General features: G+C 47.9%; 3 protein-coding genes across 4 annotated transcripts; 2 read left to right on the forward strand and 1 right to left on the reverse strand.

Moving 5' to 3' along the window:
- Window positions 1-2,113: 2,113 nt before the first annotated feature.
- Pim2 (Pim-2 proto-oncogene, serine/threonine kinase) lies at window positions 2,114-7,030 on the forward strand. The gene is made up of 6 exons (XM_027433161.2): window positions 2,114-2,399; window positions 2,528-2,637; window positions 3,469-3,519; window positions 4,906-5,278; window positions 5,657-5,833; window positions 5,936-7,030. The coding sequence occupies exons 1-6, from the start codon at window positions 2,339-2,341 to the stop codon at window positions 6,097-6,099; spliced, it is 936 nt and encodes a 311-aa protein (XP_027288962.1). The 5' UTR covers window positions 2,114-2,338; the 3' UTR covers window positions 6,100-7,030.
- Window positions 7,031-7,963: 933 nt separating this feature from the next.
- On the forward strand, window positions 7,964-19,191 carry Slc35a2 (solute carrier family 35 member A2). Its single transcript, NM_001244019.1, is given in 5 exon segments — window positions 7,964-8,063; window positions 9,380-9,562; window positions 14,709-14,860; window positions 16,873-17,615; window positions 18,920-19,191. Coding segments are annotated over 5 exon segments (1,197 nt in total). The 5' UTR covers window positions 7,964-7,972; the 3' UTR covers window positions 18,948-19,191.
- A 57-nt stretch (window positions 19,192-19,248) lies between these two features.
- Pqbp1 (polyglutamine binding protein 1) lies at window positions 19,249-24,295 on the reverse strand. 2 transcript variants are annotated; one of them, XM_027433162.2, is made up of 7 exons: window positions 24,158-24,295; window positions 23,564-23,649; window positions 20,692-20,803; window positions 20,387-20,499; window positions 19,995-20,279; window positions 19,721-19,784; window positions 19,249-19,571 (listed from the first exon to the last, which is right to left on the reverse strand). In XM_027433162.2, the coding sequence occupies exons 2-7, from the start codon at window positions 23,628-23,630 to the stop codon at window positions 19,415-19,417; spliced, it is 798 nt and encodes a 265-aa protein (XP_027288963.1). In that variant the 5' UTR covers window positions 23,631-23,649; window positions 24,158-24,295; the 3' UTR covers window positions 19,249-19,414. The 2 variants fall into 2 exon arrangements, with proteins under 2 accessions (XP_027288963.1, XP_027288964.1); XM_027433163.2 differs by lacking the exon at window positions 24,158-24,295 and adding an exon at window positions 23,760-23,937.
- Between the last annotated feature and the right edge of the window lie 18 nt (window positions 24,296-24,313).

Here is a 24,313-nt window from a genome sequence, read left to right on the forward strand (position 1 = left end):
GAATTGTCTGTGCCTTTGACCACAGTGAATCTACCAGTTTCCCTTCAGTGTCTCTGGCTGAGTGTGTATGTGTCTGTGTCCGATGAGGGCTTGTTTCCAGGTGTGTCAGATGGTGACTTGGGTGTGGGACTCTGCCTATGACAGTTTGTGTCTGGTATCTGAGAGAAGTGCATGTTTGCGTGGGTCTGTCAGTGACAGTGCATCTGTAGTTTGTCTGGATACTTTCAGTGATAAGGCTGCATGTCTGATAGTGTATGTGATTGGATCTTTTTTGTGACATTGCTTATATAGCTATATGATGCTTATATAGCTGTGTGATGCCTGCTTTGGAGCAGTGTGTCTGTGTGTGTGTGTGTGTGTAAAAACATCTGTGTGTATTCTTGTGACAGAATCCGGGTCCTTCACGCCGGGCGTTGGAGGCACACGCCTTTAGCCCCAGCACTCAGGAGGCAGAGGCAGGTGGATCTCTGTGAGTTCGAGACCAGCCTGGTCTACAAGAGCTAGTTCCAGGACAGCCTCCAAAGCCACAGAGAAACCTTGTCTCGAAAAACCGGAAAAAAAAAAGAAAAAAAAATGCCTCATTTCTGGGGCAGTACAAATCTATGTAAATGTGGATATCTGGTGGTGCTGGTGTGCTTGGAACAAGTTTGTCAGTTTCTGGTGGGATCTACCATGTTAAATGACCCCATGGGACTGTACAAGTAAAGTTGTGTCACTGAGTGTTTCTGGGATAGTCTTTGGATGTATCTTCATGTGAATCTAGGTCTAGGACAAGTCTCCCTGAATGTATCCAACTGTATCTTTCATGGTAGTCCCCCTCCGTGTGGGTACATGCTTGGATGTCAGAAAACAACTTGTGGAGATTGAATACGGGTTGGCAGACACTGTAGCAAATGCCTCTGAGCCATCTCACCTCTGAGCCAACTCATTTTGGGTTAAAGTCACATTCTCACTATATTGCCCAGTCTGGCTGCCGATTCGTGATGGTCCTCCTGACTCAGCATACAAAGTACTTGGATTTTGTGTATACTCTTCAATGCCTAGCTTTCTGTGTATCTTTTTGTTTTTGTTTTTCAAGACAGGGTTTCTCTGTAGCTTTGTAGACCAGGCTGGCCTCGAACTCCCAAAGAGATCCGCCTACCTCCCAAGTGCTGGGATAAAAGGCGTGTGCCATCACTGCCCGGCTCCGTGTATCTTTGGAGTTGTGTAGCTGTCTTCCTGGACATGAGGTCCACGATATTTACACAGAAATGGCTGAGGCAGTTGTACCACTTCTTCAGTCTTTGTGCAGTTCCCACAAGAACCAAGCTGTAAGTCTAGCCAGGTTTGTGTAGGAATGGCAAAACAAAAAACAAACAAAAAAACCCAAAACCCTACAGGTGCCAAACTGTCATTGAGTGCCCTGCTCCCCTTCCTTGTCATGGTGGTGATAGATAATATTATCCTCTCCTGAAGAATGGACCAGCTCTTCTATGAGGGCCTGGTTACAATTTTGAGGCAAAGGCTATCTGATCCTGGGTGAGAAACACTCTTGCATGATAGAAAGAATCCTGCCTAGCTCCAGGCTCTGATTATTAAAAGCTAGCTTGGCGTTGTTTCCTCACGGATTCCAGGACTGCAAAGGCGATGGCGGCCGCAAACCTGTGTCCTAGGAAAGGAGGGTGCACTTTTTTTTAAGTGTGTACACATAGCCCACCACACCCGCAAGTAAAAGAAACGCGGATGTCGCAAAGGGATTCCCAGAACCTGTCCGAGCGTGTGTGTGCGCGCGCGTCTGTCTGCGTGTGTGTGTGTGTGTGTGTGTGTGTGTGTGTGTGTGTGTGTGTGTGTGTGTGTGTGTGTGTGTGTGTGTGTGTGTGTACATGTGTGTGTGTGTGTGTGTACGTGTGTGTGTGTGTGTACATGTGTGTGTGTGCGCGGGCGCGCGCGCGGCCGCCCCCGCCCCCACATTTGCATACAGGCCCCACCTCCGCGGAAGAACCTGGAGTGTATTTGCATAAGGGGCACTTGAAGCGTTGATGGTGGCATGCAAATAAGGACTGGCTCCGATTGGCCGGGGTACAGCAGGTGCCGCGTCCGGATTGATCAAAGCCAGGTGGGCGGGGCTGTCGCACAGGGCGACTCTCCGGGAGGCGCGTGCCCCGGCTCAGTAGCATTGGGGCTGGCGCGCGCGACGAATCTTAACGCTGCGCCGTCTGCGGGCGCTTCCGGGCCACCAGATTCCCTGCCTTCCACCCTGGCGCCCCCCAGCCCTGGCTCTCCGGCCGCTCTGCCCCGGGCATCCACGCCCTGCGGGCTCAGCGGATTCAGCGGGCTCAATCTACGCAGCACCTCCTCCATGTTGACCAAACCTCTGCAGGGGCTTCCTTCGCCCCCTGTGACCCCCACGAAGCCTCCAGGTGAGCGCAGCCTCCCCTGATACAAGCAGGTTGGGTGGATATAATGGTGGGTGCCGGTGTGGAGGCGAGAGTCACGGCTGGGATCAGAGTACACCGCCACCCTGACTTCCTCGCCTCCGCTTGCGTAGGTGGCAAGAATCGGGCAGCTTTCGAGGCCGAATACCGACTTGGCCCCCTCCTGGGTAAGGGAGGCTTTGGCACTGTCTTCGCGGGACACCGCGTCACGGATAGACGTCAGGTATCCCCTATAGGGGTTCTGGGAGGGTCCGGTGTTTTGGCGAAGGGTGGTGGTGGGGATGGAGATGCCAGTTGTTCCAGTGGGGAGGCTGCAAATGTGTAGTAAAATCATAAGGAGCAAGGTTGTTATGTGTGTGAGTGCGTGCGCGTGTCTGCAGTCCAGGTGGGTATGGGGGTGGGAAAGAATTCTGGAAGACCGGGTATTTCTCCTGGGAAGGGGACAGATCTTCAGGACTCGACCCCAAGATCCATGGAATCTGCGTGCGTGCATGCGTGCGTGTGTGTCTGTGTGCGTGTGTCTGGGAAAGTGGGGATTTTTTTAAGTAGGTGTTAAGTGTGGAGTCGTGAGAACAAGAATCCAGATACAGAGTTGTTGTGTCCTGGGGATGGGTAGGATGATGGAGGAGGGCATGCGATGTCAAAAAACCGAAAATTTGAATGTGGGGATATGGATCAATAGTGGATGGTTTGCCCACAATTCACAAGCACTGAGTTCAATACCAACATCACACAGGGTTGTGGGTGGTGTAGGGAGACAGGGGGAAAGAGAGAAAAACAAATGAAAAAAAAAAAAAACTACAGGTCCAGTCTGGATTTCAGGGGGCCTTGATGCTTTCCTGACAAGAGCTCAGGAGTAATGATGTTAGATGGCTGGAGTGAACTTGCTTCTGGGGACTTCAGAATGCTGGATAGGCATCCGAGCTCCAGTGGGTGTGATATGTATGGGAACTAGAAATTCTAGAGTGGAGAGACTGCAGTTGGGCAGAGGGTCCAGAGTAAGAAGAGTCTGGCATCACCGGCTGGCCCCCTTATCTCATCATTTTTTTTCTAGGTGGCGATCAAAGTAATTTCCCGGAATCGTGTGCTAGGCTGGTCCACCGTGGTGAGTGTCTTTGGTGTACGTCATGACCCATGGACTCCATCAACGCACTCACCCCCTGATTTTTTTCTAGTGGATTCCCTGGGCCCTGAAACCATGAGAACCCCGCCAGCCTATGTTTACTGCCTTTATGTGATAGTTCTGATTTCGCCTCAATTTCCCCAGAGCTCTGGATTCTCCTCTCAAACTCTCCTTTTGCATCCGTCTTCCAAACACTGCTTCAGGGGCTGTTCACAGTACATGCTGGTGGGGAAGGAGGGGCCTAGGTCACTGGTTGTCATGGTGATGCTGGCTGCTTCTCTCTTGCTACCCCAAGAACGCTAACGGACATCAGGGCGGGTCTGGGCAAATTGTAGGTAAGAGAGCTCCCCCTGGCGGGTATATCAGGCAGTCTATGTCGTCCCTGGGACAGAGAGGGAGGGAGGGTGAGCCTGCGCAGTAGTCGAATTTGCATCTCCGTGAGAAAACCTGTCTGCGACTGTGCAAGTTAGTGGGCCTGTAAAGGGCCTCATCTGAGGCAACAAGACCATTGGCACTCTCTGTGCCTGTGCACTCTCTGTGCACTGCCTGTTCAGGTGTGGGGGGTGGCGTTATTGAGTTGTGCTAGTTGATTAGTAAAGGCCGACAAAACATCGTATTCATTAAATGTTTGCTCTGTGCCAGGTCCTTTGCAATTAATCACTGTAAGCTATTAAAAAAATAAAAAAAAACAACGAAAGCCAGGATTGGTGGTGCACACCTGTAATCCCAACATTCAAGAGGCTGGGGCACTAGGATTTCAGTGAATTTGAGGCCAGCGTGGGCTGCATGGCAAAATCCTGTCTCAAAAATGAGACAAAATTGAAAAGCCGGAGAACATCTATGCAGTGGCATAATTATAGGCACTTTGCAAAGTACACTTATTAAAATTCAGTATGTATTAGATCTCTTCTACTAACTGCTCTCTGTCTAGCATACTGAGTCCTACTCTGTTATAAGGTATAATAGTATTTAACTACTTTTCAGTGCTAGCCCCTTTTAGCTGCAAAGTAAACACTGAAGGCCAGGCATGGTGATGCACACTTTAATCCCAGCGCTCTGATGGCAGAGACAGCAGATCTCTTGAGTTCCGGGCCAGCTTGCTCTATGTAAAGTTCCTGTCTCCAACTCCCTCCCCTAAAAAGGAAAACACTTCAACTTATTCAAATATTTACTGAACATGCCAGATGTATATGGTCTCTGCTCATTTCACTCCAATGGATTTGAGCCTTTGAGAGGATACTGAAGTCTAGGAAGGGAAATGGCTAGCTAAAGGTCAAAATCAGTGCTATGAAAATAAACTGTTATATATTGACAATAGGGCTACAGACTTAATATCTACCTTTTGTCTTTTTCTATTTCTCACCTCAGTCAGACTCAGTCACTTGCCCACTTGAGGTAGCACTGCTGTGGAAGGTGGGTGAAGGCAATGGGCATCCGGGTGTGATACGCCTGCTTGACTGGTTTGAGACACCAGAGGGTTTCATGCTGGTCCTTGAGCGGCCTATGCCTGCCCAGGATCTTTTTGACTACATCACAGAGAAGGGCCCACTGGGTGAAAGCCGCAGCCGCAGCTTCTTTACCCAAGTAGTGGCAGCTGTCCAGCACTGCCATGCCCGTGGAGTTGTCCATCGTGATATCAAGGATGAGAACATCCTGATAGACCTGTGCCGGGGTTGTATTAAACTCATTGATTTTGGTTCTGGTGCCCTGCTGCATGATGAACCCTACACGGACTTTGATGGTAAGGCTTCTTCCCTACAATTTCTGGTGGGAGGACTGTTTTACTCTTGGGACTTTTGAGCTTTAGTATTGGGTTGTCCTTGTAACCTTTGACCTATATCGTGCCCTTTAAGGTTCTGGATTCTTAAACTTAGATCCCTAATAAGGTCCATCTTACAGCTCCTTAACATTGTGGGGATCTTGTTAGTATTAGCATTTTTGTAGTTGGGGTATTTTTTGGTTTGCTTTTGGTAACTTGCAGGACTCTGCTGTTAAATTTGAAGTGTTACTGCTCCAGCAAGTGGATACTCTCCTTTAATTTACAGTTCATACTGCTAGGGACACAGGGGTTGAGGAAGGGCATCATCAGAGAAAGACCTAATCCTTGGCTTGTGTGCAGGGACAAGGGTGTATAGCCCTCCGGAGTGGATCTCTCGACACCAGTACCACGCCCTCCCAGCTACTGTCTGGTCACTAGGTGTCCTCCTCTATGACATGGTCTGTGGGGACATTCCCTTCGAGAGAGATCAGGAGATTCTGGAGGCTGAGCTCCACTTCCCTGCTCATGTCTCCCCAGGTGAGGCCCTCACTGACCACAACCCAACAGGCTTCATTCCTCCCACGACTGAGTACCCTTTGCTAACTGCTAATATACCCCCTGTGCTTCTTTACCCCACAGATTGCTGTGCCCTAATCCGCCGGTGCCTGGCCCCTAAACCCTGTTCCCGACCCTCACTGGAGGAGATTCTGCTGGACCCATGGATGCAAACACCAGCTGAAGAAGCACCCATCAATCCCTCCAAAGCAAACCCCACCCCCTTACCCTGGTCCCTGCTTCCCTAGGCCCAGCCAGGCTCTGTTTGGAATCCCATGGTCATGCTGCAGGGATAGATGGACATCTGTTTACCTGGTTATACAGGTTGTTAAAAATCCAGTATTACTAAGGTCAGGGAATAAGGATCAGGGGTCAGAAGAAAGCCAAGTCTGCCCAGTTCCTATCCCAATCCTGTGAAGGAGCTCTCCTCCCAGAACCTGTGGTCCCTTATTTGGGAGTGGGAGTTACTTGTTTCTTGTTCTGTTAAGGATGTTCATTTGGTTGGATTCCTTCCCTTCTGGGCCCTAAGATTCTTATTCTGACATTGTAGTCCCTACACTGGCACCCCCAAAATACTACTACCACAGATTTAGACACTTAGTTCAAATGCTCTCACTCGGGCAAGGGTGCTTTCCTTAAAATACCCCAGCTGCTCTTTAGCAAAAGGGCCCTTACCCTGGGATCTCATTCAGTTGCTGCTTGCCTGCCTTAGCCCAGAAATGACTATTTTGGGGAAGGTTTAGCATTATTAAGCCCTATTAATTAGTATCCCAGTGCTTTTTTTATCCTTTTTTTTCTTTATTTTATTATAATTTTTTGGTGAGGGGACCCTACTGTTATCCCAAGTGCTCTTATTCTGGTGAGAAGAACCTTACTTCCATAATTTGGGAAGGAATGGGAGATGGACATCACCGGACACCACCAGACACTAGGATGGGATGGATGGTTTTGGGGGGATGGAATGGAGGAAATAAGTCTTACTGTCTGTTCTCCTGGGGTCCCCCCCCTCCAACTTTTGCTGCCTCCTCCTGAGCCAGGATTGTCCAGTGACTAAAGTGTAAATAATGATGTACTGGCGGTAGGAGAGCTGCAAGTGTGCCCTCCTGTCCCTTCTCCCCCTGCCTGGATTATTTAAAAAGCCATGTGTGGAAACCTATTTAATAAATAATGAAGTCACAAGTGAATGGCCATTTATAGAGGTAGGCATTAGTGGAGCACCTACTGTATGCTGAGTTTAGGAGATGCCTGGAGAAAAATCTCTATTGAAGAAAACCCCAATGAGACAGTGGGCCAGTCTGACAGTTTTTGTTTTTAGATGGGGTCTTTTGAAGCTCAAGCTAGCCTCAAACTTGGAGTGGTGGGATTTACTGGCACAAACATAAATCCCAGGCTCCAACTGGAATCTTTCTAGCACTTTCTGTGTAGCTCTTTAAACCTTAATTTTGTCTGCCTTCCATGCTCCTCCTCCCATCTACCTCAACTCACCTCCCTTGGTGTTCTCTAATTCTGACGTCAATTGTCCTGAACCCTGCCCATCATTTCCTCTGTTATGGTGACTAGCCCTCCCTACTGAAGTTAGATGGGGCATTCTCTGAGTCTAGCCATAGCCCTATGTCTCACTTGTCCCGCCTTCTCGAAAGTCCGGTTCCTCCCAGTTGGCCTTCGGCCCTTAGAGGGCGGGACCTGGCTGGGAGATGGGAATGGAACTGAGTTTCTCATGTGAGAAGGGTGGTGCCATCCGAAGGTTCCAATAAAAAGCCGAGATGGCGGAGCAACATAACCAATGAAACCACCGGATGGTTTGGGCTGGTGGTGTGGACAGTCGGGGTCGGTGAGGCCGGCAGGGAGGTGTGGGCCGGGTCTGCTGCCACGTTGTGCCAGCAGAGAAGTGTAAGGACTGTGGCGCTCTTGGTCTCTCAGGTTTTGGTGAAATTTGGGAAGCTCGAAACCACCATTTTAGAATCGGGGTTGGAAAAAAAATCGGGTTTGGAACGGGCTAAGAACACCCACCTCCCCGTCCCAGCTAATGCTCCGCCCACCACTCCGGAGGCCCGGAAGCGGACGTGATGGATACGGAAGTAGCCTGCTGTTGCCGAGGGGACGGAACGGGCAGATGCCAACATGGCAGCGGTTGGGGTTGGCGGATCTGCCGCGGCGGCCGGGCCAGGGGCCGTATCCGCTGGCGCGCTGGAGCCTGGGTCCGCTACAGCGGGTGAGATGACCTGAGGCAGAGCAATTGGCTGGGCGGAGATGGGGATCCTTGGGGGTGGAACGATCCTTAGTTGGAGTGACAGCGGCGTCTCGTATGAACGGACGTTGTGTTTGAGTGTGTATGAGAGTGGGAAGAAGGGGAGAGAACGGACCATTGTCCATTGCGGGCAGGAATCGGTCGTTTTGTGGGTGCTTGTGGCGGGGGTCCTGGACTTGCAAATAAAGACCGTTGTGAATGTGTAGGGGATTTCCTTTTGAGGCGGCTGACCGTTGAGAACGTTCTGGGGGTGTGGGTAGTCTTTAATCGTGGAAGGGAAAGCCAATTCTGGGGTGGGAGTTTTTCCTTATAGAAGGGAGAGGCGATTCTTAGGGTGGTGGCTTCTTCCTTATAAAGGCACCTTATAAATTGTCAGGGTGGGGCATATCCTTGTATGACTAGTGGATCCATTTTGAGCCTCACGCTGCCCTTCATTCCATGGAGAGATTGTCCTGGGGATGTCCCAGCCAAATGGAGATAGTTCTATTTATGCTAAGGTGGGAAGGTTCCTTCCTTATAGGTCAGGGAAAAAACATTCTGAGGGTGCCAAGTCCTTCTATATAGCAGACAGAGCTCATTGTGAGTGTGGGTAGAACAAAGAATTATTCTTTGGCTGGGAGGAGGGTTACAGCAGAAGAAGGATGGACTATATGGTGTAGGGAAGTATTTCCTTATGTGATTAAGATAGACTACTGAGTAACCATTAGATGAGATGAGAAAATAGAACAATCCTTAGGAGGTGGACATCTTAGACAATTGTCCCATTCGTTATATTGAAGTATTATTTCTTTTATGGGACACTCCTTCAAGTAGAAACCTCACTTCATATAAATCCTCAATTTGCTCATCCACAATATGGGATTTTTCACAGTACCTTCAGAGACCAAATAATGGGAATCCATGTAAATCCCTTAGTGCAGTGATAGGCAGTAGCATTCAATACACATGGGGAATGCTGTCAGAGAAAGACTTGCTTCCCAGAGGAGGGAGAGGAAGTGAATATGTATGTCCAGGGCCTGCTCAGGTTGTTTCCTCACACCTTACCAAGGATTTCAGATTAAGAGCTGGTCAGAATGGGGCCCGCTTTTCCCTGTCTGACACTTTTGCCAGTAACTGAGGGTGTGGAAACTGGTAGGGAATCAGATTCTTGTTTAGTCAAGATGGGCAGGCAGAGGAAGTTCCAGTGACTGGGAGGTTTTTGAGAAAAGAGGGGTGAGATGGGTGGCTGTACCCCAACAGCTTCTGACCCCATCCTTCTGTGTTCATTCCACTCCCTACAGCTCACCGGCGCCTCAAGTACATATCCTTAGCTGTGCTGGTGGTCCAGAACGCCTCCCTCATCCTTAGCATCCGATATGCTCGTACACTGCCTGGTGATCGCTTCTTTGCCACCACCGCTGTGGTCATGGCTGAAGTGCTTAAAGGTGTCACCTGTCTCCTGCTGCTCTTCGCCCAGAAGAGGGGTATGAGTCAGGGAAGGGGTTGGTTGGTCTGACCCCCTTCGTGTAAGCACACCTGGGAGGTTTTTTTTTGGGGGGGGAGTGTATACTGGTGTGTCTGAAATTGCTTGGAGACTAGTGGCTTCCCTGCCACTCCAGCTGTGTAAAGTTTCATCGCCGCTTGTATAGCCCTTCCACCTTGGAAACTGTAGTAGTGAGATGGTCTGCCCACCAGGCAACAGAACACTCATGGGGATTCAAAAATTTAATGTTACCTTATGGAAGCCAAGTGTGGAGGTACATGCCTATAGTAACAGCACTTGGAAGGTGGAGGCAGGAAGATCAAGATAACATAGGAAGTTCAAGGCTAGCCTGGGCTACATGTGACTCAGTCTAGAAAGGAAAGAAACTTTGTAATATAAAGAACTCCATCACACACACACACACACACACACAGAGAGAGAGAGAGAGAGAGAGAGAGAGAGAGAGAGAGAGAATAGTAAAATGGTTCACAATTCTCAACCCTTGGCTACTTGTCATAAAGTAGCATCACTGGCTAGCTGCTCACTGCTAATTTATATATCTTTTACATGGCTGCACCATTATAGGACCAGCTGGCTGGAGTGTCATGCAATTGTAACTACACCTGGTCAGCATACTAAGGCAGAGCATCAGTTAATTCCATGACTTCAAGGCTAGTTTGAGCAACATTTAATGCTCCAATGACTCAAAACAAGAAAAAAACAAGCAATAAGTAAATACCTACAGATGGGGGTGTGGCTTAGTTGATAGAGTGCTTGCCTAGAATATATAAAGCTCTGGGTTTGATATCAAGCACCTTATAAACCAGTGTGACAAATGCCTATAATCTGAGGCAGAAGGATCAGCAGTTCAAGGTCATCTTTGACCACATAGTGAGTTCAGGGACAGCTTGAACTATCTGAAGTTCTATCTAAAAAAAGGAAGCATAATAAAATCATACATGATAAAATAACAATAAAACTGGGTAATTCAGCATGTAGGAGGCAGGAGGGTCATAAATTCTAGGTCTTCTTGGGCTGAAGAAAGATCCTATCTCAAAACAAAACAAATAAATAAACAAAAACCCCAAACCCCCAATGAACAAAAGAACAAAGCCAGACCTGATGATGCAGGCCTGTAATCTCAGCTACTTGAGAAGCTGGGGCAGAAAGATCCTAAGTTCAACACCAACCTGGTCAACTTGCTAAGACCCAGCCTCAAAATAAAACATAGGATTAACAAGATAGCTCAGCAGGTAAAAGCTCTTGCCATGCAAGCCTGATAGCCTGAGCTCTATCCCCTGGACCCACGATGGAAAGAAGGAACTGGTTTAGCCTCTAAGTTGTCCTTGGACCTCTGCACTTGGCACGGTGGAGTGTGTATGCCCACACTCACACACATGCATCACACACAATACAAATAAAGGACTGGAAATGTATCTCAGCTGTGGAGAGAGCACTTGCTTAGCTTGTTCAGAGCCGCAGGTTCAACCCCCCAGTACCATACATGTGTGCATACACACAAGAAAGAAAACCAGAACAATAGTGGTGGGGAAGATGGCTTCATGGGTAAAATGCTACACAAGAATGAAGGCCTGGATCAAGCTTCAGAGCCCCTATATAAAGCATGCATAGTGGCATGCATCTAATCCCAGCTCATCTTTGCGAGCTCAGGGACAGGAGGCAGGGGACAGGCTGGAGGTTGGGGACAGGAAGGTTCTGTGGACTCCCTGACCAGCCATTCTAGCCAAAATATCCAGCCTTGTCTCAAAAATAAGGTGGAGAGAGCTGGAGAGATGGCTCAGTATGTGTTCAAGTGGCTCACAACCTTCTATATCTCCAGTTCCAGGGGATGCAATGCCTCTGGCCTCCACAGGCACCTTCACACATGTATACACATAACATAGACACATAATTTTTTTAAAGCCCTAAAAAAATAAAATAAGGTGGGGGCCGGGTGTTGGCACACACCTTTAATCCCAGTACTCCGGAGGCAGAGAGAGGCGGATCTCTGTGAGTTCCAGGCCAGGCTGGTCTACAGAGTGAGTTCTGGGATAGGCTCCAAAGCTACACAGAGAAACCCTGTCTTGAAAAAAAAAACAATAAAATAAAATAAAGTGGGGGTTTAGAGATGGTTTGGCAGTTAAAAGCATCAGCTCCTCTTCCAGATTCTAGTTCCTGCACCCACACAGTGGCTAAAGTTTGTCAATCTAGTTACAGGGGATCTGACGTCCTCTTCTGGCCTCTGTGGCAATGCACATATGTGGTACACAATCATACCTGCATACATATGTACACATACATACATGCACAAATACTATATGTAAAATAAAAATAAATCTTAAAAATTAAAGTGGAAAATGATAGAGGAAGACACCCAACATTAGCCTCTATCTTCCACATTAGCATGCACAGACAAGTACCCCAGCTCATCCATACTCCCACACACAAAATCAGAAACCCAGAAGACTAAGTAGCTCATCAGTCTTCAAATCTATAAAGCCTTCTTTTTTGGTTTTTCAAGACGGGATTCCTCTATGTAACAGCTCTGGCTGACCTAGAACTCACTCTGTAGACCACACTGTCCTTGAACTCACAGATATCCACCTGACTCCTTCCTAGTGCTGTGATCAAAGGCGTGTGCCACCACCACCACCCAGCAGTAGCTTTTTTGGTTTTCCGAGACAGGGTTTCTCTGGCTTTGGAGGCTGTCCTGGAACTAGCTCTTGTAGACCAGGCTGGTCTTGAACTCACAGAGATCCGCCTGCCTCTGCCTCCCAAGTGCTGGGACCAAAGGCATGCACCACCACCACCTCCTGGCTCCAGCAGTAGCTTTTATCCACAATTATTTATTATTAATTTGTGGGGTGGGCACCCATGTGCTATGTATGCATGTGGAAGTCAGTAGACAACTGAATTGAATCTCTCCTTTCATCATATGGGTCTTGGGGATGGAATTCATGTTATCAGGCTTGGCAGTAAGCACCTTTACCCTGATGAGCCATCTTGCTGGCCCTATTTTGATTTTTTGACATAGTTTCAGGTAGCCAAGGCTGGCTTCTAACACTGTAGCTGAGCTTGATTTTGAACTCCTGATCCTCTTGCCTATACCTCCCAAATTTTAGGATTCTAGGTATGCATCACCATGATGAGCTACAATTTTAATTTGTTCGCCTACCTGCAAGGCCTTCCCTCCCTTCCCCCTTTGAGACAAGAACTCACTGTACTACCTAGACCCATCTTAAACTCAAGCTGTTGGACTAAAGTCCTCCTTCCTCAGCCTCTGGGGTAGCTTGTGCTACAGCTACAGGCCCAGCATTGTGCTCTGCTCCGTTTGCTTTTCCATGAATTAGCTGGTGACAGTCTAGCCTTGTGTTGAACACTTGTTCAGCACGTGCTAAAACCCTAGGTTACATCCCCATCACTACAAAAGGAAAAGCTCTTGAGTGCTAGTAATCGTGGCATTTGAATAAGAGGCTTTCCTCAGCCATATAGTAAGGCTTTGTTGGAATAAACAAAAGAACTAGCAACCTAACCCTGACCTGATGTGGAGCTCTTGGTAGACCTGGGTTTGGAGTTTTCCCACTTTTGTATGCATATAGATATAATTCTCCACAGAAATGTGAATGTGCTTTGTTATGGTGTGTAGTATAGCTGTGAAGGATTTGAGATGTGTTTTGTGGTACATCATGCTACCTTTTTACTACCTGGACGAGGTTAAATCCATTAAGTACTACTGAAATAAGTGCTGTGATGGGGCAGGGGGAAATTTTATGGATCAGCATCAGACAGGCATTCCTAGGCTGACCCTGTGCAGTGGTTGTGATGATCTTCTAGGGGTGACTGTCCTCAGGTAGAGCCTAAAAGATGAATTCATCTTTGGATCCATAGCAAGTTCAAAGCCAGTCTGTGTTACATGAAATCTGTCTAAAGGAAATAACAAAAGTAAAATGTAGGGCTGGGTGTATAACTCAGTTGGTAGCGTGTGCTTAACACACTTGGGGGGCTTGAATTTAATCAAGACCAAAAGTAAAAATGTGGTGAGCTTTACATAGGCCTTATTACATAGGAAATGATACTCAGTTAATTGATTGGAGAAATTCTCAACCCGGGGTGACACATGCCTTTAATCACCGCATTTGGGAGACAGAGGCAGGTGGATCTTTGTGAGCTCAAAATCAGTCTTGACTAAAAAGTGAGATCATGTCTCAAAAAAAAACAAAAACAAAAACAAAAAGACTGCAATCAGCTGAGCATGTTGGTGAATACTCAGGAGGATGGAGGAGACTTTGAGGCCAACCCAGGCTCCATAGAGAGACTCTGTTTTGAAAAAAAAAGTAAAAAAAAAGACTGCATTCATCCATAGGGCAGGGGCAGCTTATGGTGTCCAGGGCTGAAAAAAAGATGTGCTTGGTGGGAAATGGACTCTGTCCTCAAGTGGCTCATCGACTGTTAAGGAGCTAGGATATGGGTAGAACCACAAAACAAACAAGTCTAAAACATCCCTTCTGAGAGAGAGTTTTATACCCTTGCCCATGAACCAAGAAGCTCCATGTCATGAGCTTCTAGTTACCTGTGATGATTTCGTTGTCCAGACATGTCAAGTGCTTGCCCCAAATAGGCTCATGCCAAGGAGGTAGGTCTCAGGTGGGTGAAATGTAGTTGCTTAGCAGGCATAGTGGGATAGGTAATCGTTTAGTGCCAATTAGTTTTCTTTACTTACAGTGTTTGGGTAAAACCTGCTAGGCAAGCACCCCACCACTGAACTACATCCCCATTCCCCTTTGCAGCCATTAAGTTGAGCATCAGGAAGGTTTTTGTTTGTTTGTTTGCTTGTTTGTTTGTTTGTTTTTAAAGACAAGGTTTCACTCTAGCCCTGGCTGGTCTGGAATTCAATATGTAAACCAGGTGCTAGCCTCAAACTAACCATATCAGCCTGCCTCTGTCTCCTGAGTGCCGGGATAAAAGGCATGAGGCACCATGCCAAGCTCAGAAAAAGTTCTTATTGGTATTGTTGTACTCCTTTAGGAGCAACTGAGCCGCTAGGAGGGGGAAGAGTAGTTTAGTTGTGATGGAAGGCTGAATTGGGAGGTGGACAGAGGAACTAAGCCTGGTCCCAGTCTTCAGCAGACCCTCCTCCTCCCACATAGGTAATGTGAAGCACCTGGTTCTCTTCCTCCACGAGGCTGTCCTGGTGCAATATGTGGACACACTCAAGCTCGCGGTGCCCTCTCTCATCTATACTTTGCAGAATAACCTCCAGTATGTTGCCATCTCCAACCTGCCAGCTGCCACTTTCCAGGTGAGCCCCCAGCCTAGCATAGCTCCAGGGGAACTGGGAAAGGGAGATGTAGATGGAAGGAGGGAGGTGGTCTGCAAAGAGCAGAACTATGTCACTTCAGAATGTTCTTGGAACTCCCTCAACTTTGGCTTCCGTATGTATCAAAATTGGGACTAGGGGTGATGCTGGCATAACTGAAAATATACTTGGGGCCAGACATAATGGCATATACCTGCAAACCCAGCACTTGGGAGGCTGAAGCAGGAGCGTTTGGGTTCAAAGACTACATAAAGAAACTATTTCTTGGGGCTTGAGAGATAGCTCAAAAGTTAAGAGCTCTGGCTGTCCTACGGGACTCCGGTTTGATTCCTAGCACCCACACGGTGGCTCACAACTGTTTGTTGCTCCATTTTCAGAGGCTCTGACACCCTCCTCACCTCCAAAGGTACTAGCCATGCATGCGATGGACAGATATTCATGCAGGCAACACATCTGTACACAGAAAATATATTTTTAAAAAGAAACCCTGTCAAAAAGAAAAGACTTACCTGGAGAGTCCTTGAGTGTTATTGATAAGTCTGTGGCATTTGTGTATAGTCTGGTTTTCACAAGCTTGATTAAAGAGCCTAGATACCACAACAAGGTTTCTGGGGTGCACATCCCATTGCTGCTGCTTCCTAGCTATGCGATTTGGGGTGGGGGTCAGTCACTTGTACCTTTCTCTGCCTTTATTTGCCCATCCTTGTTTTGTTTTTTGTTTTTGTTTTGTCTTTTTTGTTTTTTGTTTTGGTTTTTCGAGACAGGGTTTTTCTGTGTAGCTTTGGAGGCTGTCCTGGCACTCACTCTGGAGACCAGGCTGGCCAAGAACTCACAGAGATGCGCCTGCCTCTGCCTCCCAAGTGCTGGGATTAAAGGCGTGCGCCACCAACGCCCGGCTACCCATCCTTGTTTTATTTTATTATTTCCTTTTGTTTTCTTTAGACAGGGTCTCATGTAGCCCATCATCTTGTTATGTAACATGATACGCTGTGGTCCTCCTGCCTCAGCCACTCAAGTATTGGGATTATAGGTGTGTGCCACCATGCCCTGTTTAAGATGAGGTGCTAGGGACAGAGCCCAGTGCTTTGTGCCTGCTAAGCAAAACTACCTGGTAAGCTATAGCTTCAGCTTTTCTTTTCTATTTGGTTTTTGAGACAAGGTCAGTCTGGCCTTGAATTCCTGATTCTTACTCCGACTCCTAAGTGTTGTAATTTCAGTCATGTGCCACCATGCCTAGCTTTCTCATCAATGGATTGCAGATTATAGTGGTGTTCAGTTCCAATGTAGTTGAGAAGATTAAATGCACTATATCTGATATACGCTGACACAGACCTACGCTGTACACACCATAATCTCTAAACATCTTCTGGCTTTGTTGTGGTTGATTCGTTTGGATGAAGACTTCCCTCATCACAAAGCTTTCTAGTTCTTCATCACCTACTTGGAGGTGTTTTACATACATCAAGGATGCCAGGCCTCAGAAAGGACAAGTGATTTGTCCCTATCGCATAGCTAGGAAAATAGGATTGGGTTGTAGATTTGGGTGTGGCTTGGAGCATCTTGACACAGCTACCTTTTTGTAACTCACTGGGAGGTTCTTTGTGAGATAATTTCTAACCCAGACTGGCCTCTTACTCTACATAACTGAGGATGACTTTGAATTTCTGATCCTCCTGCCTCCATTATCCAAGTGCTGGGGTTACAGGTGTGTGCCACTGCAATAGCAGTCTGTGTATGCTAGTATGCTGTGTATGTAATCTGGATATGTGAGCTCTTTACCAATTGAACTATATCCCTAGCCATCTGGGAGGGTCTTTGGGAACTAGTTAGCCACAAGTTAGTAAGTATTCAGTAGCTGGTTCATTTTATTGTCATGTACCCCCACCTTATCCTTTTCATTGTGCCTGAAGGCCCACAGTGGGTACTGTCCCCCAGCCCTTGCACTTTCTGGGAGTTGGGGCCAGCCCTCAGTGCCTTCCATATGCAACTTACAGGTGACATATCAGCTCAAGATCCTGACTACAGCACTGTTCTCCGTGCTCATGTTGAACCGCAGCCTCTCACGCCTGCAGTGGGCCTCCCTGCTGCTGCTCTTCACTGGTGTGGCGATTGTCCAGGCACAGCAAGCTGGTGGGGGTGGCCCACGGCCACTAGATCAGAATCCCGGGGCCGGACTAGCAGCTGTGGTGGCCTCCTGTCTCTCCTCAGGCTTTGCAGGGGTATACTTTGAGAAGATCCTCAAAGGCAGCTCAGGTTCTGTGTGGCTGCGTAACCTCCAACTAGGCCTCTTTGGCACAGCACTGGGCCTGGTGGGGCTCTGGTGGGCTGAAGGCACTGCTGTGGCCCGTCGAGGCTTCTTCTTTGGATACACGCCTGCTGTCTGGGGGGTGGTACTAAACCAAGCCTTTGGTGGGCTACTGGTGGCTGTTGTAGTCAAGTACGCTGACAACATCCTCAAGGGCTTTGCCACCTCCCTGTCTATTGTGCTGTCCACTGTTGCCTCCATTCGCCTCTTTGGCTTTCACCTGGACCCATTATTTGCCCTGGGCGCTGGGCTCGTCATTGGTGCCGTCTACCTCTACAGCCTTCCCCGAAGTGCAGTCAAAGCCATAACTTCTGCCTCTGCCTCTGCCTCTGCCTCTGGGCCCTGCATTCACCAGCAGCCTCCTGGGCAGCCACCACCACCACCGCAGCTGTCTTCTCGAGGAGACCTCATCACGGAGCCCTTTCTGCCAAAGTCAGTGCTGGTGAAGTGAGAGCTGGTGGTGGGGGAGCCAGGGTAGGGGCCTGGGTTTGCAGAGGTTGGGTTTCTGCAGGTCCAAAGTTATGGCGAGAGCCTGACTTGTGGGGTTGGAGGGTTTTTTTTTTTCTCCCACACTTCTAGAGGGATATGGAGCTAGGGCTGAATGTCACATGGATATGGAGCTAGGGCTGAATGTCACATGGACTCCCCTTTCCTGAAGGAGCTGCTTCCTCTGCCCCAGGCTAACCTCTTTGGGAACAGGGTTGGGGTACCACTATTCCAGGCTTTCCCCCATAACCCTTTGCTGGAGATGTCCTGTCTCTCATGCCTGGGACAGTTCATCCCAGCCATCCTGCAGACTGGACAAAAGCCCAGCAGTTCTTCAGTAACGACTAATGAACTACTCGTGGGGTTCCATTTCCTATTGTGTGAGGCCTTCTCTCCTGCACCATCACCCTGGATCATGTCTGCAGCTTGGGCTCTGCTGTGGCTTTGGGGCAGTTTCCCTGGTACAGATACCCTTGAAGATCGGCCTGTTGTAAGTGCCCGGAGTGAGGAGAGAGGCACAAGCTGAGAATTTGGCATCAGCTCTTCATGGGGGAAGTGCAATAAGCACCATTTACTTTTCAATATGTCGGGCATTTGTGATATCAGGTTAATGATCCAGAGTGTTGGCAAAATGGGGAGGGGAGGTCTTTGAAGTGGCTGAGTCTTGTGTAATTGGAGAGACAGAGATGAAGGATTATCTTCTGAGACATCCAGAGAGGAAAAATAAAGCTGCCAGTCCACTCTCGCAGCCCCATTGGCTGTTTTAAAACACCCTTACTTCATGGCGGGTGTCAGAATTGATGAATTGTGGAACCTGCACCCCTGCGCTCCCCAAAGCTTACTAACTCCTTAACTGTATCCCAGATGTGTGTGTGTATGTGTGAGCGAGCACACGTGTGTGCATAAATGCACGCATGGAAGGTGCCTGGGCTGTCTTTGCTATATGTAAATAGGACCATTGGATCTTTATTTTTGATTAATTTGGTCTGTTTTTTTTTGGGGGGGGTGTTGTTTTCTAAGGCACTGTAATGAACATATGTCAGGATACCCAATGCCAAATAAAGATGATGTATTTATTTAGTCCATGTGTAGCTTTCTGACCCAGGGGCCTGCTCTCTCCACATAAGCACCATTGACTTTAACAGGATTTCTAGCTTACTACTTACTACCACCCTCGCTTGCTCAGGAAACCCACCTGCCAGCCCAGCCCAGCTTTCTGTGTTTCTCTTTCCTTCCCATTTCCACCACAGGTTGCTCACCAAGGTGAAGGGTTCGTAGCTGCTGGAATTGAAGACACTGGCCTGCCTTCGTTCTCCCTCTCTTGCCCTGGCCCAGCTGGGACTAAACTCTTATCAGTATTAGGGGTAGGGTGAGGGAGACATGGGAATTGCCTGTCCCCACCAACCCTGCCCCACATAGGGCTGCCATGACTAACCTCTGTTAATGGACCCACCTGAACTCCTGCTATCTTTGCAGTATTTCTTAGGTAAGTTTCTGCAAATAAAATGTATTTTGCATCTTGTCAACTGGGTTGAAAAGCCTGGAAAGAATGAAGAAGGAAGCACACACGCCTCGTGGATATGATGCAAAAAAAAAAAAAAAGCTTTTATTAAAAACAATAAGGGGGCTGGGAGTGTAGCTCATTTGTGAAATAATTATTCAGCATATGCAAAGCTTTGAGCCCTATCTCCAGAGCCACAAGGAAGAAAGAAAGGCAAACTGCCAAAGCTCCATGGAACAAACGTTCAGTCCTGCTGTTTGGTTCGGGAGGCCTCAGCATTGGCGCGGAGCACAGCCCCCGGGGAGGGGTATGGGCGCTGCTGGAAGAGGGGTCCAGCTGCTGTTGTGTCAGCACCTGTCTTGGCCTCATTTCTCTTGGGTAGCCCTGTTGACCATGTGCCCCTGGGGACAACAGAGAATTAGAGGATAGGAAAAGGGTGTAGTAAACACCCCCCACCAGATTAAAGAATGGGAAGATACAAGAGAAGGGTACTGTTCACAGGTACAGTGACAACCATGAAACAACAGGATTGGCAGGGGGTTTCACTTACCGGGGTGCATCGGAATATGAGCTGGGGTCCATAGGGTCTAATTCTTCATCTTTCCGGCTCACCGCTACAGAGATGAGTAGCTAGTCAAATTCTTCACATGAGACCCAAGGAGCCCCTCCCTGATCACTAAGCCCTTTCTCCCAGGAAGAAGTGCCAGTGGCTACCATGGCCCACAGCATCATTCTCTAGGAGCCCAGGTCTAAGCAAGCATTCCTCACATTCTGTGCCCTGGTACCTCACTTGACTCATCCACATCCCAACCTGATCTGCTTACCCTTCTTGCTCTTGGGGTAAGGAGCCAGCTCCTCTCTGCGATGGTGGCGCCGGTCTTTACCATCTTCCCGGTCTGCCTTCTCATACCCACGGTCCCGATCTCGTTCCCTGTCCCGATCTCTCTCTCTGTCCACTTTGTCATAGCTCCGCTCTCGATCCCGGTCAGACTTATCATGGTTTCTGTCTGCCTTGTCATGGTTCCTATCTGGCTTCTCGTGACTTCGGTCTGACTTCTCATGATTTCTATCCACCTTCTCATGATTCCGGTCCAACTTGTCCTCAGCATCTGTGGTAACACAAAGTCCTGAAGCCACTCTCTTATACATATGGTCTCCTCAGCCCCTCTCTGAGACTGCAAGAATCACTGAGACACTCTTAGATCTTCCAACTCACCTGCATTACTGTTCCTGAGTTTCTTGGCAGATTTGGAAACGACAAAGTTGGGGTCATGTGGTGAGAGCCATGACACGAGGTCTGTCTCCACATTCCAGTAGTAAGGGAGTCCACTGTGGACAATGAGGGGGAAGGAAGGAAGTGTCAGCACAGATGTCCCTTAAACCAACTGTCTCCCCAACCTCTGTTTAGATCTGCTCCATGGCTCCATATGCAGATCTCTTCCCTCACTGACCCCACAATAAGGGAATAACACAGGCAGGGAAAAGCCAGCTGTCCCTCCTGCCTCTTGTTGGTAGGCTCACCAAGAAGGGTCAAAGACCTTGTACCAGCTGGGTGGCAGACCCTCTATCCGGGTGGCCTCATAGTCAACAGGGTCATCATCATAGTCCTCAGCAATGATCTCTTCCTCTGGCTCTGGAAGAATGGGGAAACAGAGAAGCACTTTAAGACCTGGGGTTCTCTTCCTACACTCACATCTACACCACTGTATGTGAAAGACATAGAGGTGTATGTTGGGGATTGATGGAGAATCTTCAAAAATTAACCAACTCCCGAGTTCAGATACCATGTGGCCCTGTATCATCAAAACCTATTCAAATGAAATGGGTTTGAATAGCAGGGGGTTTATCTAAAAATCGTGGCTCATCTATTCACTTTCTGAACAGTGATGGGTTTCTGGGTCATGTACAGCAAGGAATTAATCCAAACATTGTTCTGAATCTACACCTAAGGGCTGACATATAATAACCCTACAGCAGGATGTCTGGTGATAGTAGAATAAAAATGGTGTCTATTATCAGCCCATTGCCTGGCAAGCAGTAGGCCCATAACATTTCAGCTGTGGTTATAATTAACAATAAAACACTTGCCACAACAATTGGCAGTGGCCACACCTCTAATCCCAGAGCTCGGGAGGCAGGGGCAGGTGGATCTCTGTGAGTTTGAGACCAGCCTGGTCTACAAGAGCTAGTTCCAAGACAGCCTCCAAAGCCACAGAGAAACCCTGCCTCTAAAACAAACAAACAAACAAAAAAGACCAGCCTGGTCTACAAATCAAGTTCCAGGACAGCCAGGGCTACACAGAGAAATCCTGTCTCAAAAAAACAAACAAAAAAATGCACAAAACAGCACAGTGACACCAAAAGAAGTGTCAGGTATGATCGTCCATATTGCTATTGCTAATAAGATATATACTACCAACAGTGGGCTCAATACTCAAAAGACTTCAACACTAATGATATGGGGTTTGCCTGAAACCTGGATTCATACCCTAGCACCACCACCAAAGAAAAAAGAATAAAAATAATAAAAAAGTATTATAATAATAACAAAAAAGTATTAGCACTATTATGCACAAAGTCTATGGCTGGCCCAAAGTAGTCTATAATAGATGTCAGTTTTCCAAATGATGCACTTTCCAGTGCCTAACATACCATATAGGTCAAAACTCATGGCAGACTTTATTATTATTATTGTCAATAATGTGTAGTTAGCAACTACTAATACAGTAAGCCTAATTGATAGATGATCATTTTAGACTATTAACATAACATGTGCATCCAGGGGTTGATGGCGCTTGCCTTTAATCCCAGCACTTGGGAGGCAGAGGCAGGTGGATCTCAGTGAGTTCAAGACCTGCCTGGTCTACAGAGTGAGTGGCAGGGCAGGCTCCAGAGCAATACAGAGAAACCCTGTCTCAAAAACCAAAACCAACCAACCAAAAACAAAAACATACATGTGCCAGGCACTTAGGTAGACGAAAATAAATATTAATAGGTTATCATGCCCATCACCACAGTACGTCTTCTGGGAAAAACTATAAGTCATCAACACCTTGCCACTGTATTTGAAACTTAGGAGACTGCAGAATATATCATCCTTATTAAATAAATACTGGCCTAGTGTGGTAGTGCACACCTTTAATCCCAGCATTAGGAAAGCAGAGACAGGCAGATCTTTGGGACTACGAAGCCAGCCTGATCTACAGAATGAGTTCCTGGCCTGCCAGAACTACAGAGTGAGACCATGCCGAAAACATTAATTACTTAAATACCAAGTACTCACCCCTTTGCATTTATTTTAGTTATTTCCTTTCTTTCTTTCTTTCTTTCTTTCTTTCTTCTTTTTTTTTGGTTTTTCGAGACAGGGTTTCTCTGTGTGGCCTCGAACTCACAGACATCCAACCTGCCTCTGCCTCCCAAGTGCTGGGATTAAAGGCGTGGACCACCAACTCTGGGCTTATTAATTATTTTCTAGTGTGTGCTTAAAAGAAAAAAAATATCTGGCCTGAAATTCACTGTGTAAACCAGATTGTCATCTGTGATCCTTTTGGCCTGTCTCTGCAGTACTGGGATTATAGATGCTCTTTTTCAAAACAGGGTTTCTCTGTGTAACAGCCCTGGATGTCCTGGAAAACACTCACTCTCTCTCTCTCTCTCTCTCTCTCTCTCTCTCTCTCTCTCTCTCTCTCTCTCTCTGTGTGTGTGTGTGTGTGTGTGTGTGTGTGGTTTTGTTTTTTGGAGACAGGGTTTCTCTGTGGCTTTGGAGCTTGTCCTGGAACTCATGCTGTAAACCAGGCTGGCCTTGAACCGAAAGAGATCTGCCTGCCTCCACCTCTGGAGTGCTGGGATTAAAGGCGTCCACCACCAATGCCTGGCTAGCTTTATTTTATTTTATTTTGAAGACTGGGTTTTGGGCAAGTTGCCATGGCTGGCCTTGATCTCCTGGGCTCAAGTCATCTTCGTATATTGTCCTCCTAAGTAGGTGATCCTATTGGTACTTGTCACCGTGTCCACTTGATTCATGAGTTAAATTAAACTCTATTCACCAGCCTTACACATCACACAGTACTTACCAAGCAGTAGTAATGGGTATCAGTAAAGTGACATTGAGATGCCTTCCAGGCCATGCAAGGTATCAAGTATCAACAATAAAGCCTATCAAGGAGATATACCTCAATAGTACAGCACATCCAAGAGTTTGGATTTGAACCCAGCAACGCAAAGGGCGGGGGGAAGGGTGTGCGCTTTGGGGCTGAGGATGATGGTAGAGCGCCTGCTCGGCATGCACCTTGGGTTCGACAGGGCGAGGGGCAGAGGTGGGGGAGCTAGAGAACAGAATAACAGACATCTGTTAACACTGACACACGGTATTAGATGCTATTAGCTTTCTCACCGGGCTCCAGATGTTTGAGGATGCCCCTCTTCGCCAAGCGGGTCTGCAGTGCAACAGGGAGCGGCATTGCGGGTTGCTGACCAGACCTAGGAACCGACAGAAGGCAGTGAAGGGCAAATCCGATAAACATTTCAATCAGGATATCCAGTAACCATGCGTCACACTACAGCATGTGCTCATTTGACCCCCCACCTACCTAACTGCGCCAGCAGCTGGAAAGACAGCACAAAAAATGCGTGCTAAAAGATGAAAGAAGTACGTGGCAATACGGTGAGGACTAGTACCACCAGAACTCTACTGACCGGGGCACTGGGGACCGGATGCACCGAAGACCCAGTTCCTCTTCAGGCCAAGGCTCCACCCATCGCCAGAGGGACCAAGCGGAGCTCACCCGCAACCCAGAAATGGGATCACCCAACGTCCCTCTAAGTCAGCACTGTGGGAGGAACCAAGGCGCTGGGATGGGGGTGCAAAAATGCCAACACCATCTTCAGCTTTAAAAGAAAGCTTCCACCTCGGCGTTAGCAGTGCAGCTATGCGGATAATCAAAGTCTGTCACCCTGTCCTCCTCCCCCTCTTTGTCACTATGCTTACCAATATCGAAGGGCTCTTCTTTTAAAGCACAAAACGCTCCCCACTCTCCCCAGGTGTAGTTAACTGGTCGACTCCAGGGCTTGCAGTGAACGGATGTGGCCAGCCTGGCTAGCCAATAAGAGTGCGCCTTTGATCTTACGTAAGCAAAGAAAACCA

This window comes from Cricetulus griseus, chromosome X (assembly GCF_003668045.3).
Source record: "Cricetulus griseus strain 17A/GY chromosome X, alternate assembly CriGri-PICRH-1.0, whole genome shotgun sequence".
Lineage (NCBI taxonomy): Eukaryota > Metazoa > Chordata > Mammalia > Rodentia > Cricetidae > Cricetulus > Cricetulus griseus.

What these genes read in the sequence shown, in the direction of transcription:
- Pim2 (XM_027433161.2), top strand. Translation starts at nt 2,339, where the DNA reads ATGTTGACCAAACCTCTGCAGGGGCTTCCTTCGCCCCCTGTGACCCCC. An exon ending in GACCCCCACGAAGCCTCCAG is followed by an intron (nt 2,400 to 2,527) that starts GTGAGCGCAGCC and finishes CCGCTTGCGTAG; the next exon opens with GTGGCAAGAATCGGGCAGCT. An exon ending in ACCCTACACGGACTTTGATG is followed by an intron (nt 5,279 to 5,656) that starts GTAAGGCTTCTT and finishes GCTTGTGTGCAG; the next exon opens with GGACAAGGGTGTATAGCCCT.
- Pqbp1 (XM_027433162.2), bottom strand. Translation starts at nt 23,630, where the DNA reads ATGCCGCTCCCTGTTGCACTGCAGACCCGCTTGGCGAAGAGGGGCATC. An exon ending in CCTCAAACATCTGGAGCCCG is followed by an intron (nt 20,804 to 23,563) that starts GTGAGAAAGCTA and finishes CCATTCTTCCAG; the next exon opens with AGCCAGAGGAAGAGATCATT. An exon ending in TCATATTCCGATGCACCCCG is followed by an intron (nt 19,572 to 19,720) that starts GTAAGTGAAACC and finishes TGTTGTCCCCAG; the next exon opens with GGGCACATGGTCAACAGGGC.